At 53.2% G+C, this 16,353-nt stretch overlaps 1 protein-coding gene across 1 annotated transcript; it reads right to left on the bottom strand.

Annotated features, from left to right (window-relative positions):
• Window positions 1-5,848: 5,848 nt before the first annotated feature.
• Window positions 5,849-15,638, bottom strand: LOC137151531 (dedicator of cytokinesis protein 2-like). Its single transcript, XM_067545787.1, has 9 exons — window positions 15,531-15,638; window positions 11,589-11,708; window positions 10,702-10,791; window positions 10,253-10,357; window positions 8,023-8,164; window positions 7,604-7,685; window positions 7,163-7,247; window positions 6,811-6,897; window positions 5,849-5,968 (listed from the first exon to the last, which is right to left on the bottom strand). Exons 1-9 carry the CDS (start codon window positions 15,636-15,638, stop codon window positions 5,849-5,851), a joined length of 939 nt encoding a protein of 312 aa, XP_067401888.1.
• Between the last annotated feature and the right edge of the window lie 715 nt (window positions 15,639-16,353).

Here is a 16,353-nt window from a genome sequence, read left to right as displayed (position 1 = left end):
TTTTGTTCTCCAGATCAGCTCTGGTTCCTGGCCTGTCTGTTCTTCTCAGCAGGGAGTCCCCAGTCACATAGACCTGCCTTTTCCTGGTGATGGTGCGATTCTCTGGCCTATCCCCTGTTCTTTCTGGCTGGAAGTTCTCTTGTCTTCTAGTCTCCCTTACCATCTTCTGCAATACATCCTATATCCGCCTGGTGTTCTTAGTTGGTGGTATCTCCATTGGCTCATCCACTCTTTATATAGGACTAGCTGATCTTCTCTTCTTCCTTGCACTCCCAGCTTCAGTTATAGACTGCTGTGCCCTTTCTTCATTTTCCAACTCCATGAACCTGTTCCTGAGCTCTATTTCTCCTTCACTAGCCCGTCTTTTCCTCCGCCTGGTTCTCATAGTCACATGCTTCCACTGGCCACTCTCCTCACCCAGCATTCTCCCCTCAGAGTTCGTCAGTCCTATTTCTGTCTGCAAGTCTGGGCTTTTCTCTTTAGCCCCCTCATGCCTTTGTTCCATCATCTGCTCAAACCTCCTTCTAAACTCAACCAGAGTTTCCACCTGCATCTCCAAGCCTTGGATTTTCTCTTCCATCAGCTCTCTGAGGTGGCGCTTCATACAAACGAAGCTCTTTTGAAGTACTGCCTCCAGGATAAAGGACATCCTGCAGCTTCCAATTCAGTCATCTTCATTGTCTCTTCCATAACTTGGGTCACTACCACTGCTGCCTCTGTGTCTGGCATAGCCCCTACGTCCTGTAAGTGAGAGAGAAAAAGAACCAAAAAAACCCCCAAAACACACCCCCAACAAGAACCACAACAATGCCAGAACACCACAAAACACACCAACACACCAAACACAACCAAAACACACAGTGCATCCTGTGTGGTTTTGGACAAAAAGTAGGTAAATGGATAGGTTGATTCAAGTGAAAGGATGCAACCTTGGAACTAAATTTAGGATGGGACCTCAAAGTTACTTTATCCTTGTGAAATATTGTGTAGGGTGGGTGTGCCATAAGAGCTGCAAGTTCACCTACACCTCTTCCTGATGTTATAGTCACCCAGAACGATACTTTCATTGACATGTGCATTGGAGAGCAAGTCACTAGTGGTTCAAATGGTGGTTTGGTGATGGATTTTAGAATGAGGTTGAGGTTCCATGATGGTGTAGGGGAATGAATCTCCGGATATGTTTTGTATGCCTGTCATGAAATGTTTCACAATTTGGTGTGTGAAGATGGTATTGTCATCTATATGGTTGTGGAAGTTTGCGAGAGATGCTAAATGCACTTTCAGAGAACTAATTGACAGCCCTGTTTCCTTTAGGGTAAGAAGATATTCAAATATGGCTGAGATCAGTGTGGATGTTACAATGATATGCTTCTGTTGGCAGGAGGTAAATCTATGCCATTTTTGAAGGTAAGTCTTCCTTGTGGAAGGCTTTCTGCTGTTTAGTAATACCTGTTTTACTGGTTCTGAGCATTGTAGTTCTGCCTGTCAGAACCAATTAGGAACCAGGCTGTCAGGTGTAACTTGCTCAGGTCTGGGTGAATGATGCATCCCCTGTCCTGGGATAGGAGATCCTCTAGGAGTGGAAGAGGGATTGGTGTTCAAGCTGACATCTGCATTAGGTAAGTGAACCATGGTTGTCTGGGCCACGCTGGGGCTACCATTATTACCGTTGCTTTGCCCTGTCATAGTTTGAGCAAGGTTTTTTTATTAGAGGGATTGGTGAGAATGTGTAGAGGAGATTCCAGCTCCAAATGAGGAGGTATATGTCCCCTTTTGATCCCTTCCTTATACCCACTCTTGAGCAAAAAAAAGGACAGTTGCGATTGTATGTTGTGGCAAAGAGATCTAAATTGGGATAACCCAACTGTTGGAAAATGTTTTCCAGAAGTCCAGAGTGTAGCTCCCACTCGTGCTCATTGGTGAACATCCTGCTGAAGAAGTCTGCTGTTGTGTTTTGGATCGCAGGTAAGTAGGCCACTGAGATATTTATATTGTGGCGTATACACCAGTTCCATAATTTTATGGCTTCCGTGCAAAGGGAGTTGGATTGCACTCCTCCCTGATGGTTGATGTAGAACATGCACGAAATGTTGTCTGTCATGATTTTTATATGTTTGTTCGCTATGAGAAATTGAAAGTGGAAGCAGGTGTTGCGTGTAGTTCTAATAGATTTATGTGCAGGGTTGTTTTGTGTATTGACCATTTTCCTTGGGTCGTATGTCCTTGTAGATGTGCTCCCCAACCTATCAGGGATGCATCGGTAGTCATCATGATCGAGGGTGTTTCTTGTACGACTGGAATACCTGACATTAGATTTTGGGGCTGTGTCCACCAACTCAATGATTGTTTGATCTTGCTCGGCATTGATACTATTTTGTGTAATGAGTGTCTGTGAGGCCTGTATACTGTTGAGAGCCACAGTTGTAGGGGCCGCATGTGTAATCGTTCACGTTGCACTATGAAGGTGGTTGCCGCCATATGTCCTGTTGTCTGGAGGCACGTGCAGACAGTTATGGTTGGGCTGTTCTGTGCTGTGGATAGCAGGTCTACTATAGTCTTGAATCTGTGTCTTGGTAAAAATGCCCTGGCTGTACAGGAGGCTAGGTGTGCTCCTATGAACTCTATTTCTTGAACTGGTTCTAGGGTAGATTTTTTGACATTTATCATCAGCTCTAGTTTTCTGAAGAGTGTGTTTGTGAATTTCACTGCTTGATTGGCCTGCACTTGGCTGCACGCCTTTATTAAGCAGTCGTTCAGTTAGGGGAATAGAGTGATTCCTTTTCTGCATAAATGTGCCGCAATGACAGCAAGCACTTTGGAGAAAACCCTTGGGGCAGTGGAAGGGCGAAGAGTAGCACTGTGTATTGATAGTGAACAGGGTGAATAGAAGCATGGAAATATGCATCCTGGAGGTCGAGGGCTGCGACTCAGTCCCCCTGTTCCAAAGCCAGAATTGGGGTAGACAAAGTGACCATCCTGACTTTTTGAGCCTTTATGAATTTGTTCAGCTTTCTGAGGTCTAGAATTGGTCTCCAACCACCAGTTTTCTTCTGGATCAGGAAATACAGGGAATAAAACCCTCGCCTTTGTATTGAGGGGGGACATATTTTATAGCACCTAGTTGTAGTAGATGTTTGACTTCTTGTCGCAATAGATATTTGTGTAATGGATCCCTGAAGAGGGATGGGGAAGGGGTGTGGGAAGTGGGTGTGGATATGAAGGGGATTTGATAATTTCTAAGACACATTTGTCTGTTGCAATGTTTGCCCAGGAGTGGTAGAAAGGACGTAACCGATGGTTATAGAGGGTGGTATTTGTCTGTGGCGCTGGAAGTTGGGGGAGGTCAGGCAGGCCCTCGACTAAAACCTCAAACTGAGACTTAGAGGGGGCAGCCTGAGATGTTGACGGCTGCTGGTTGGATTGTCTGCAGCGTTGTGGTTTGTCTGTTGCATGGTGGGTCATGTCTTCTGTGTTGTGGATGATATTAATACCTGGAGTTGTAGGGCTGGTATCTGAACGGTTTTTCTCCTTGTGGCAGGTGTGTAAATGCTGAGGGTGAGGAGAGTGGCATGAGAGTCCTTCATCGTGTGCATAACTTCATCTGTCCTCTCGGCAAAAAGCTTCTTTTTATTGAAGAGAAGGTCCTCGATTGTGGTCTGTAGCTGTTTAGGAAGATCTGCTGAATGTAGCCATCAAGACCTACACAGCAGTGTCAGCCACATCGAGGTAGGCTTGGAGTGCCGTCCTAGCATCCCGTCCGCAGTGGTAGGGGGTGGAGGGATTATCATCTCATCTGAAGATGAGGATGAGTTATGAGGGGGGTGATGTTGCCTCCCACTGCATAATCTCTTCTGTGCCCTCAATTGTGTAAGTCTCAGTTTCTGTTGGGGCTGATTTAGGAGGTAACCTGGTTCTGTGTGCCTGGGAAGTGGATGGTCTGCTGAATTGGGCGGAGTAGGAGGACCACGTATCCCATCTGGGCCAGTGCATGTGATAAGGAGCAGGTGGACCAAACCATGGGGGTCCAAACCATGGATGAGGTGGAATATTAGAATGGTGATGTCTTTTGTGCTCCTGCACCTTGGAGGAAGGCTGTTGGGGAGAAAATGTGGCCTCTTCGCTGTCATCATCGTCCTCACTTGAAAAGGATATAGGTGAAATAGGACCTTCCTGAGAGAACTGGACCGGAGATGTGTTGGTGCCGTATAATGGAGAAATCGGGGAGGATGTTAAAAATTACTCCTCTCTTTCTTGGTGCCTGCGCTTTTTGGTATGGTTTCTCAGCGCCGGAGTTGCTGGCACCATGGTCGGTGCCAGTGCCGACGCCGGGATCAGGTCGGTTTTGCTGGTCAGTGCCGGGGCAGTCATCGGTGCCAATGACACTAGTGGTGCCGATGGCGCCAGGGTTTGAGGCTCGGCTGTTGTCGGTGCTGAGACTTCTATCAGTGCCAGTGTGACGGCAGTTTTTGTCGTTTTACGGACCATTAACTTTGACGGTACCGTACTTGAATACGTGTGTCAAGGTTTTTCCTTTTGCTCTGTCCTGGAGCGAGAAGGCTGTTTTGACCCCGTGCCAGACAATGTACCCAAGGGACCTGTAGCCTCTTTGGTACAAATTCACTTAGCCATTGAGGTAGGTGATCTCTTCTTTTTGTGACCGATATCAGGCAGAGTCAAGTGCCTTTTTCTGGCGGTCTTGTCCTGAGAGACTGGTTTCTCTTGGCCCACATCAGAGGCAGGTCCATTAGCAGTAATTTGAGGCATAGGTCTCTGTCCTATCTGGCTCTAGAGCTTAGGTTTTTGCAGTGGGAGCATTTCTGCGCTATATGTCCCTCTCTGAGGCACTTAATGCACACCAAGTGCTCGTCAGACGCAGGCATTACGTCTCTGCAGGAGGTGCATCTTTTGAAACCAGGTGAGCCCCGCATGTTGCACCACTTTGGTGAGGGGAGACACTAACTATTCTAAGGTAAGAAGAAAAAAATTGTCTAATTTTTTTTTAAGGTAAAATGGGTGAAATTAAGATAAAAACTGAGGAAAAAGCTGACTGACTACCTACAAACAACAAACTGTAAGGAAATTCAGATGAGCTGTGAGAAACCACTACAGTCTCCGTCTCAGACCGTGGATGGTTGAGAAAGACTGAGGAGGTCGGGTCACAGGTGCGCCAAAAAGAGCACCAACAGCGCCACGAGACAGCCATGGTGCATGTGTGACCCGGACGAGCACTGCTAGCAAAAATCGACGACACAAAGACGCACCAACACTGAAGTGCAGCACCCACAGGGACACTACTCAGAGAAGATGGGCCCCTTGGTGGAAGTGGCCCAGGAGCTCTGGGTGGGCTCCTTGGGCGCATGTGGAGAGGAACTGACCAGAAGACTGATCTAGCTCAGACCTTCCTCTCTGTCTTGTTTGGTTTCCATCAAGCTCTCGGGGAGGAATGGCTTCTGGCTGACTTCTCTAGCGTGGAGGACATGCAGTGATGGAGTGAGACATGGAGCCACCCATGGGATGTGTCCTCTCCTAGGCAGAGCGGTATCATAGGGCCTGGTAACAGGCAGTTAGCCTTCACATAAGGGAAAGAACTTGAAACCCAGAGATTTTGCTTCTGCCATGCTGCTAGTGCCCCTGGCCGGGAGTGGGGGAGCCTGACCAAACAGAAACACACCGATGTGAAAAAATGGCGGTTTTTATTTTAGCCCATGGGCAATAAAAACTCAGTGAAGTCCAAGAACCGAGTACCCATGAACTGATCGGTAGGGCACTAAATAACACCTGCTGTCCTGCTGCCGCAGGCTCTAAGCAGGAACTAAGGGGTGCTTCGGCCCAACCCAACCTTTATCCCTCAGGGAGGGAGAGGCACGAGGACATCTAAGGCACAGGTCCAAGGATCCAATCTCGTGCACATGGGGCCACGCACACTGGCGGGAGTCATGTGACGTTGCTGGCAGAGGTGGTGGTTGAACTGGTGTTTGCAGATGAGATTAGGTGGAGACAAGGCGCAGGGGGAGAAGAGAAGGAGTCCAGGTTAGAGCCCCATGACCCCCACAGGGAGCCAGGGCAGGAGAAGGAGGAGCCTTTGAAGGAGTGATGAGACAGGCAGGAGAAGAAGTGGACAAGGACAGTCACAGGAGCTAAGGGGGGGACGGGGGTGACAGCCAAGGATGGGGAGGCAGTGGCTGGAGCTCTGGTCAGCAGAGACTCCGTGGGACGAGCGGGGTGGAATCCGGTTTTTAAGGAAATCTCCTGATTTGGGAGTGTCTGGGGTTGATGATACTTCCTTAAAGGGTCCCCAAGAGATCAACTCAATGCATGGGCCATGGGCACCCATACCCAGCATGCCCCAGTGCACAGCACCCATACCCAGCATCCCCCCCGGTGCACAGCACCTGTACCTGGCCCTCTCCCGCCCCCCAGTGCATAGCACCCATACCCGGCACCCCCTGGTGCACAGCAGCCATACCAGGCATGCCCTAGTGCACAGCACCCATACCCAGCATCCCCCCCCCCGGTGTACAGCACCCGTACCCGGCACCCCCAGTACACAGCACCCGTACCTGGCATCCCCCCCGCCGGTGCACGGCACCCGTACCCACCCCCCCCAGTACACAGCACCCGTACCTGGCACCCACCCACTCCCCCACCGGTGCACGGCACCCGTACCCGGCACCCCCTGGTGCATGGCACCCGTACCCACCCCCCCCCAGTGCACGGCACCACCCCCAGTGCATGGCACCCATACCCGGCACCCCCTGGTGCTCCCTGCCTCTCTGTGTCCCTCAACTCCTCCCTTGCCAGGGAGCTCACCGTGGCGGTGGCTGCGACCACAAACCAGCGCAGGATGCCAGGCAGCGGATAGGCCGTCACAAAGGTTGTTCTCTCAATCCACATGGTCTGCAGGAGAGAGCTCACGTCATCACATGGGCCTTGGCTGAGGGATGCTGAACAGCTTCTCCCACCTAGGAACCTCCTATTCCCCCCCAGATCACAGGGCTCCCCTGCCACTCCCCTGCCCCCCAGAACACAGGGATCACCCTGCTGCCCCCTCCCTCACCTCCCAGAACATAGGGCTCCCTGATTGCTCACCCCCACGCTGGAGCACTGGCATCCCCCCATTGCCCTAGCATAGGGCTCCCCGCTGCGCCAGGAATTCACTCACTGCAAACTCGTTGTCTGGGTCCTTCGGGCCTTTCCGGAAGGGCCGCGAGTAGCTGAATTTCTGGATGTTGTTGGCTTTATAGAAACTGCCAGGGAAAGCCAGGGTCAGTGCCAGGAGAATGCAGCTCTGCTGTCCAGGTGGGAACTCCCCCCACATCCAGCACCCCACCCTGGTACCTGGGTGAACTCACCCTGAGCACCTTATCCTGGCCCCTGCCCCCCACAGCACCGTCCTGGCCACCAGGGGAACACACCTCCCCCCAGCCTGCCATCCCAGCACCCAAGGAACACCTCCCCCACTCCAAGAGCACCCCCTCCTAGCATCTGGAGAACCAGCCCCCCAACATCCCTGCCCCTGCAAGCACCCTGTCCTGGCACCAGAAGCTGCAGTTTGGGGGTTTGCACTGGCACTCCGTGGAGCGTTCAGGACCTGGGCACTCACTTGACAATCTGCTCGGGGACATTCCTGTTCTTGAAGTGGCCCTTGGCCTCCTCGACGGGCTGCACGGTGAAGCACTGGATATCTGGAGCGAGTGAAGGAGCAGCCAGAGCTTGGGTCTGTCCCGGGTGAAGCCCTGCTGGGAGTCCCATGGGACCTGTGCCTGCCATGTCTAGTGTTACACATGCAGGGACACCTACACGAGGGATCCCCCTGCAGCAGGGTGGCTGGGGGGGGCCGCAGCAGGGCATGCTTGGGGGAGAGGAGGGCAGGGCATATATCGCGTGCGCTCGGGGTGGAGGTAATCTGGGCCAGGGACATGCTATGACAGGCTGCGATGCCAGAAGAGCAGACAGCTGGGCCTTTGGCCCTGGAGCTCTGGCAGCCCCTACCGTGTGCTGGGTACAGGGCTGGGAGGATACGCTGGCCTGGCGAGTCGGTGATAGCCTGGTCCGGTGGGGACGTGCTCTGCAGCTTCTCCGCATTGGGGAAGGGGGTCAGCAACCGCAGCTCAAAGTCCTCCCGGCGCTCGTACTCCTTGCCTCGGTAAATGAACACCTTGTTCTGGGGTGGGTGGGACCGGGGGAGGGAAAGGTTAGTGAATGCATCCTCCTGTCCCGTGAGAGCTGTGCCGCCCTCCCTGGCGCAAGCCCTTCTGCAATGGTCTGGCCCAGCACGACGGGGGGAAAGGGGGAAGGACAAGCTGGCGCTGGCAGGGAGTGGGGGGCTCGGCCTGGCCCAACATGGTGAGGGAGGGACCAGCAGGCGCTGGCGGGTGCCCAGTGCAGGTGTGGGGGCATGTAACACTGTATGGATTGGGGTGACTATAATATTATTGATCTCAATATTGCAAAATTAAAAAATCTGTACTGGGAGTTCTGCCTGTGTGTATTCCACACTGTGCTGTGCTACTGGTGACATGACACCCCAGACAGGCTGGCACCCGCACTGTCCAGCCTGCTTGATGGCCCATCCAGGGCAATCAGCTGTACAATGAGCCCAGCGAGAGCAGCCAGGGCTGCACCTAGGAGTCAGCAGGAGATGTAGGGACAGGCCTGTGGACAGGACTCCAAGAGCTTTTCCCTCCCATGTGCTGTGAGCCTGTGTTTGGAACACAGGATGTACAAGCCACACGGCAGAGAATATAAAAGGCAGCTGCAACATTTCCTTTTTTCTTCATTCCTGCTTCTTACTTCTGGATCAACTTCTCTACAGCCAAAGCTATGAAACAAAGGAGTGACAGACCCAGCCAGGTCCTGGATGTGCTCCAGAGGGACTTTACAAGCCAGCAAACCTCACCAATACTGCTAAGAATCCCATACATTTGGACTTCCAAGTCATTTGTGTGTATCTGATTGCTTTGACTATTTAACATCTCTCTCTTCTTGATTGTTTCTTTCCCTTTATAATAAACCTCTTTAGGTTTAGATGCTAAAGGATTGGCTGGCAGCCTGGGATTTTTGGTAAGAGCCAAACCAATACTGATCTGGTACTGTGGCTGACCCTTTGGGGATCTGAAAAACATTTGATACAGTGAGCAGAGTTTTAAATAACTTCTGACTTTACTGGGCCCACTGGCTGATTGGGAGCCAGAGACTGAAATGCAGTAAAGGGCCTGTGTAATTTCTTGAGAATCGGTGTGGGAATCAGGAGCGCAGTTTGTGACTGGGTGGCGGTGAATCTAACTTGTGTTAGCCACCAGTGCTGGGAGAATCTGCTCTCCTTTTTGCAGACTGCCTTGACCTTGGCATTTTCAGGAGGGCTGCCCTAGGCACATTCTAATGCTGGTGGGGAGCCTGGCCTGGCATGGCATGGGGTGGGGACCAGCTGGCACTGGCAGGGAGTAGGGGGCGCAGCCCAAAGCAAGGTCAGCTCTAGCTGGACGCCTGCATGGCCCAGAGCGGTGACAGGGAGGTGCCCCCAGCATACATCACCTCCCCCAAGGCCCAGTCAGCCTCTGCCTCACTGCTGAGATGGCCAAGCAGCAGCCATTGGTGCCAGGGCTGTCCTGAGCGGGGCTGGTCTCACTGGGGGGGTCACAGCCTCGGTCCCGCTGGGCCAGGCCCCAGGTGCATTCAAGGGAATTCAAAGGAGGAGGTGCTTCCTGAACTAGACATGGATGCAAGCACCCACCAGGCCAGCAGAGGCTCAACCATGGGCAGAGGGGAGAGGCCAGCCCTTCAGTGTGGGTGAGGGGGAGCCACAGGGTCTGCATTTGAGACAGGGATGCCCTGCTGCCCTCCCCCAGGACCCTGCATGCCATCAGACTCTATTGGCGTCTCTCTCTGGGGAGTCAAGGCAGGGTCACCAGGCCGCAGGGTCTCAAGCTGTGGGGGACTCTCCAGAGGAAAGATCCCAGGGATGGTAGGGAGAGGGGAGGAGGCTGGGAGTCTGGGACTTCACCATCACCAGGGGGCCCTCCCCCAAGGCATATTGCTGTCAGAGGGGCATGATGCTGACCCAGCATATGGGGCTGGTGACCCCCAGAACTGGCCATGGACAGAGGCTCAGCCCAGAAGCACACGCCAATGATCCGCTGTGGGATGACAGAGGTGGGATGCTGGCCTGGATGGGCCAAGGACTTGGACTCGCTAGGCTACAAAGGGCCCGTGGAGGCAGTGCCCCACCCCAGGAGAGGCGGGGGTCTCTTACCCGCAGGAACGTGGGGAAGCCCTGCCCGTAGTAGCCCACAGCAAAGTAATCTGGGCTGGGCCGCAGCACCTTCAAGATATTCTCATAGAACTTCGCCTCCCGCTGCTACAAGAAGAGACAGGATGGGGGCCCGGCTCCCCTTAGATGTGCTTCACCCCAAATCCACTGCTCAGGAGGAAGCAGATTGAAGACCAGCTCTGCCAACTCCCCTGAGCTGCCCCCTACTATCCCAGTCCTACTGGTGCCCCTCAGACCCAGCCCACAGCCCCCGGCTATCCCAGCCCTGGGCTCCCCCCAGCTCTGCCAGTGCCCCTCAATCCCAACCCGCAGCCCTCTGCTCCCTACATTCTGCCGGTGCCTCTCAAACCCAACCTACAGCCCCCTGCTCTCCCAGCCCTGGGCTCCCCCTGCGCTGACAGTATCCCTGCACACTCAGCGTGGAGACTCACCAGGATGTCACTCAGCATTTCGTACTCAAAGATCTCACTCTCGTACTGCTCTGCCAGCTCCTTGCAGATGTGAATTGCCTCCTCCCACATCTGTTGGGAGATGGGCACCGAGTCAAGGGCTCCCCATGGGACATAGCGGAGATGGACGGGGGCATTTCTCACTGATCTCAGCTCTGCGCTATGCCTTGCCTATGGGACCCCTCAGGAAATGCTCCATGCCAGTGACCCACTGCTGGGCAGTTTCCTGGGGGATGGGCCCAGGAGCACGGCAGAGGGGTCCTGCCCTTGCTCAGCCTGGCCAAAGGGAGCGACCAGCTGTAACACAGGAAACGGGACCAGCCCTGGGAACAGCTGCGATGAGCCGTCTGGCAAGTGCTGGCACAACTGCTGTGGGGGGAGAGCATGGGGCATGGCTCTAGGCCTGCCCCACAGGAGCGTGGGGATGGCTGGGGCCAGCCAGGGAGGTGCTGGGAAGAGGGGAGGTGGGAGAAGGGAGTCCAGGCCCCAGCAGGGTATAGCAGCTGGATGCCGCAGTGGGGTAAGCAGGGCCTAGACAGGCCAGAGCGACCTTGTGGGTGCGGCTCATCTTCCTGGGAAGGGCTGGTCCTGAACCGGGCACGATACAACCTGGGCTTGCACCATGCTAGGTGGCAGCTGCTGCCGCCTCACCAGCGTCCTGCAGGTGGCGCTCATGCACCAGGCATGAGCTAGGACCCAGCTCACCTGAGGGGCTGCCCAGGTTCTGGGGGGCAGGTCCCAGGGCACAAAGGGGGAGTGTCCAGATCCTGGGAGGGAGGGCGACAAGCGAGGGTATCTCAGCTCTGGGGGGGCAGTGCTGGAGTGGGAGCGGGAGGGAGGCAGTGTGGGGCGCAGTCCCCCGTGCTCACCTTGCCCTGGTCGAAGTAGTGGATGATCTGGTTGTAGAGCGCCTCCTTCAGCTGGCGCTGGGTGTGCAGGCTGTGGCTGTGGGAGCCTTGCATGGGGGCCGTGTTCGGCTCATCTGACCACTGGGGACCGGCAGACAGACCCCCCGTCACCACAGGGACAATAGCCCCCACGGCATGCAGCAGCAGGAGCCGGGCTACCCCCGATGCTCCCCGGACTCTGGGCCTGGTACCTTGATTCTCCTCCTCCCTCCATGCCCACTGCCCAGTACCCAGATTCTCCTCCTGCCCCACACGCACGGGGTTCTGGGCCTGGTACCCTGACTCTCCCCCGCCCCCCGGCACCCACAGGGCTTCTCCCATCCCCAGTACCCGGAGGAGCCGTGCGTGGAGCAGCGGGGTGTTCCCTCCCAGAACCCCGAGGAGCTGTGCGTGGAGCAGCAGGGTGTTCCCCCCCGGTACCCCGAGGAGCCGTGCATGGAGCAGTGGGGTGTTCCCCCCTGGTTCCCCGAGGAGCCATGCGTGGAGCAGCGGAGTGTTCCCCCCCCCCCGGTACCCCGAGGAGCCGTGCGTGGAGCAGCGGAGTGTTCCCCCCCCCCGGTACCCCGAGGAGCCGTGCGTGGAGCAGCGGAGTGTTCCCCCCCCCCAGTACCCCGAGGAGCCGTGCGTGGAGCAGCGGGGTGTTCCCTCCCGGTACCCCGAGGAGCCATGTGTGTGCAGAGGAAGAACCTCGTGCATTGGCTTCAGCTCTTCGGGAGGTGTGTCCCGCTGAGTGGTGCACGTTTCTTGCGGCTATGCGTGGAGATTCTCCACTAGCCATTTGGCCCATGCATGCCCCCTAGACCTCCTTGCGCCAGACATGGAGGCTACGCAGGCGTGCGTGGGAAACCACTCTCAGTTCCTCCCCTCCCAAATGCCTGGGGAGCAGTGTGAAGCAGGGGAGGGAGCAGGACTGGCGCACCCACAGAGGACACACCTCAAAGAACAGTGGTTACAGCACAAAGTGAGTAAGCTCTCCTTCTTCGAGCAGCGTCTCTGGGGGTGCATGTGATGGGCTCCTCCTGCTGGCTGCTCCAGGGACTAGCTCTGTGAAGCCAACGCCCCTTCCTGGGGTCACCCTGTCTCACGGTCGTCCCCTCTGGTCTGCAGCCCCTCTCGCTCTGGGAGCCGCTGCTGCCTCTTTCGGAAATGTATGTCCTGAAGCCCATGTAGCAGCCCCACCTAGCTCAGATACTGGCCCATTCTGTAATGTCTGTGACCGCAGTCGCCTGTGATCTGGCTGAATGTCCTAGCACCTTCTGGGGGGATGAATGCCTGCAGCATCCTCACAAGTGATAATATCCCCAGATATCCATCTCGATCGTCTCTGAGCAGAGAACGAGGAGCCCTTTGATCTAACCACGAAGGAATGAAGAGCCTAGACGACTTGCTAAATTGCTTGGTCCTATCTAAGTAGAAAGCTAACGCCCTTCTAACATCCAGGGTATGAAAACAGGATCCCTGCAGAGAGCTACCTGGCTTCGGAAAAACACTGGTAGATGAATAGATTGGCCAAGGTGGAACTTCGACAGAAATGAAGTTACTTACTGTAACTGGAGGTTCTTAGAATCATAGAATCATAGAATATTAGAGTTGGAAGGGACCTCAGGAGATATCTAGTCCAACCCCCTGCTCAGAGCAGGACTAACCTCAGCTATATCATCCCAGCCAGGGTTTTGTCAAGCCGCAGCTTAAAAACCTCTAAAGATGGAGATTCCACCACCTCCCTAGGTAACCCATTCCAGTGCTTCACCACCCTCCTAGTGAAAAACATTTTCCTAATGTCCAACCTAGACCTCCCCAACTGCAACCTGAGACCGTTGCTCCTTGTTCTGTCATCTGCCACCACTGAGAACAGCCTAGCCCCATCCTCCCTGGAACCCCCTTTCAGGTAGTTAAAGGCTGCTATCAAATCCCTCTTCATTCTTCTCTTTTGCAGACTAAACAAACCCAGTTTCCTTAGCCTCTCCTCATAAGTCCTGTGCTCCAGCCCCCTCATCATTTTTGTTGCCCTCCGCTGGACTCTCTCTAACTTCTCCACATCCTTGTTGTAGTGGGGGGCCCAAAACTGGACACAATACTCTAAATGCGGCCTTACCAATGCCGAATAGAGGGGAATAATCACTTCCCGCGACCTGCTGGCAATGCTCCTCCTAATGCAGCCCAATATGCTATTAGCCTTCTTGACAACCAGGGCACACTGTTGACTCATATCCAGCTTTTTATCCACTGTTACCTCCAGGTCCTTTTCTGCAGAACTGCTGCCTAGCTCGTCGGTCCCCAGTCTATAGCTGTGCATGGGATTCTTCCTTCCTAAGTGGAGGACTCTGCACTTTTCTTTGCTGAACCTCATTAGATTTCTTTTGGCCCAATCCTCCAGTTTGTTTAGGTCTTTCTGTATCCTATCCCTACCTTCCAGGGTATCTACCACTCCACCTAGCTTAGTGTCATCTGCAAACTTGCTGAGGGTGCAATCTACCCCATCCTCCAGATCATTAATGAAGATGTTGAACAAAACCGGCCCCAGGACCGACCCCTGGGGCACTCCGCTTGTGACTGGTTGCCAGCTAGACATGGAGCCATTGATCACTACTCGTTAAGCCCTATGCTCTAGCCAGTTCTCTATCCATTTTATAGTCCACTCATCCAACCCATACTTCTTTAACTTGCTGATAAGAATACTGTGAGAGACCGTATCAAAAGCTTTGCTAAAGTCAAGGTATATCACATCCACCGCCTTCCCTACATCCACAGAGCCAGTCACCTCATCATAGAAAGCAATCAGGTTGGTTAGGCATGACTTTCCCTTGGTGAATGACCAGACCAGAGGGACCACATGAGAAAGGGAGGGTGGTTCGCAGGTCTTGAGGCAGGAGTTTGGACGGGCATTGCGGGAAAGGAGAAGTGGATGAGGTAGTGGTAGCAGGGTATCGTGGCTGTTACGAGCGTTGATGTCGACACAGTTGATCCTGCTGGCTTGAAGGGTATGGTGAGTGGGCAGGGTACAGGGCTGGAAAGAGGACCGATACTAGCAGCGAGTTGGGGCTGGCACAAAAAGGCCCAAGGACTGCAGAGTTGCAGAGAGTCCTTAAGCAAGTGGAGGTTCTCATCAGTTATAAACTCATAGACTATAAGGTCAGAAGGGACCCCTATGATCATCTAGTCTGACCTCCTGCACAACGCAGGCCACAGAACCTCACCCACCCACTCCTGCAATAGACCCCCGACCTATGACTGAGTTACTGATGTCCCCAAATAATGGTTTAAAGACTTCAAGGTACAGAGAATCCACCAGCGAGTGACCCATGCCCCATGCTGCAGAGGAAGGCAAAAAACCCCCCAGGGTCTCTGCTAACTTGCCTGGGGAAAACTCCTTCCAGACCCCAAACATGGAGATCAGCTAAAACCTGAGCATGTGGACAAGACTCACCAGCCAGACACCCAGAAAGAATTCTCTGTCGTATCTCAGAACCCATCCATCTAACATCCTTTCACAGGCCATTGGGCATATTTACTGCTACTAGTCAAAGATCAGTTAATTGCAAAATTAGGCTGCCCCATCAGACCTCCATACACTTATCAAGCTCAGTCTTGAAGCCAGGTAGGTATTTTCCCCCACTGCTCCCCTTGGAACACTGTTCTGATGGTTAGAAACCTTCGTCTAATTCCAAGTATAAACTTCCTGATGGCCAGTTTATATCCATTAGTTCTTGGGTCCACATTGGCGCTGAACTTAAATAACTCCTCTCCCTCTCTGGTGTTTATCCCTGTGATGCACTTATAGAGAGCAATTATATCTCCCCTCAACCTTCTTTTGGTTAGGCTAAACAAGCCAAGCTCTTTGAGTCTCCTCTCAGAAGGCAGGTTTTCCATTCCTCAGATCATCCTAGTAGCCCTTCTCTGCACCTTTTCCAGTTTGAGTTCATCTTTCTTAAACATGGAAGACCAGAACTGCCCACAGTATTTCAGATGAGGTTTCATCAGCTCCTTGTATAACGGTACTAACACGTCCATATCTCTACTGGAAACACGGCTCATAATCATCCTGTGATCAACCAATACACCCAGGTCCCTAACCAATACAACTCCTCCTCTGTCACTTCCAACTGATGCATCCCCAGCTTATATCAGAAATTCCTATATGATATCCCAATCCTTCTCTGTACTGACAATACCTCAAACTTTATTAGCACATTCCCACTTTTTGTGCCAAGGTCAGTAATAAAAAGAATAAATACGATTGGTCCCAAGACCGATCCCTGAGGAACTCCACTAGTAACCTCCCTTAGCCTGACAGTTCACCTTTCAGTATGACCCGCTGTAGTCTCCCCTTTAACCAGTTCCTTATCCACCTTTCAATTTTCATATTAATCCCCATCTTTTCCAATTTAACTAATAATTCCCCATGTGGAACTGTATCAAATGCCTTACTGAAATCTAGGTAAATTAGACCCACTGCATTCCCTTTGTCTAAAAAATGTATCTTCTCAAAGAAGGAGACCAGGTTGGTTTGGCACGATCTACTTTTCGTAAAGCCATGTTGTATTTTGTCCCATTCACCATTAACCTCGATGTCCTTAACTACTTTCGCTTTCAAAATTTTTTCCAAGACCTTGCATATTACTGGGGTCAAACTAACAGCCCTGTAATTACCTGGATCGCTTTTTTCCCTTTCTTAAAAATAGGAACTATGTTAGCAATTCTCCAGTCAGACGGTACAGCCCCTGAG

The sequence above is a fragment of the Emydura macquarii genome, unplaced genomic scaffold (assembly GCF_026122565.2).
Source record: "Emydura macquarii macquarii isolate MOO-44397 ecotype Brisbane River unplaced genomic scaffold, CSIRO-AGI_Emac_v2 contig_1101, whole genome shotgun sequence".
NCBI lineage: Eukaryota > Metazoa > Chordata > Testudines > Chelidae > Emydura > Emydura macquarii.
Note: the sequence above shows the minus strand (reverse complement) of the source record. Positions and strands in the feature narration are given on the sequence as shown.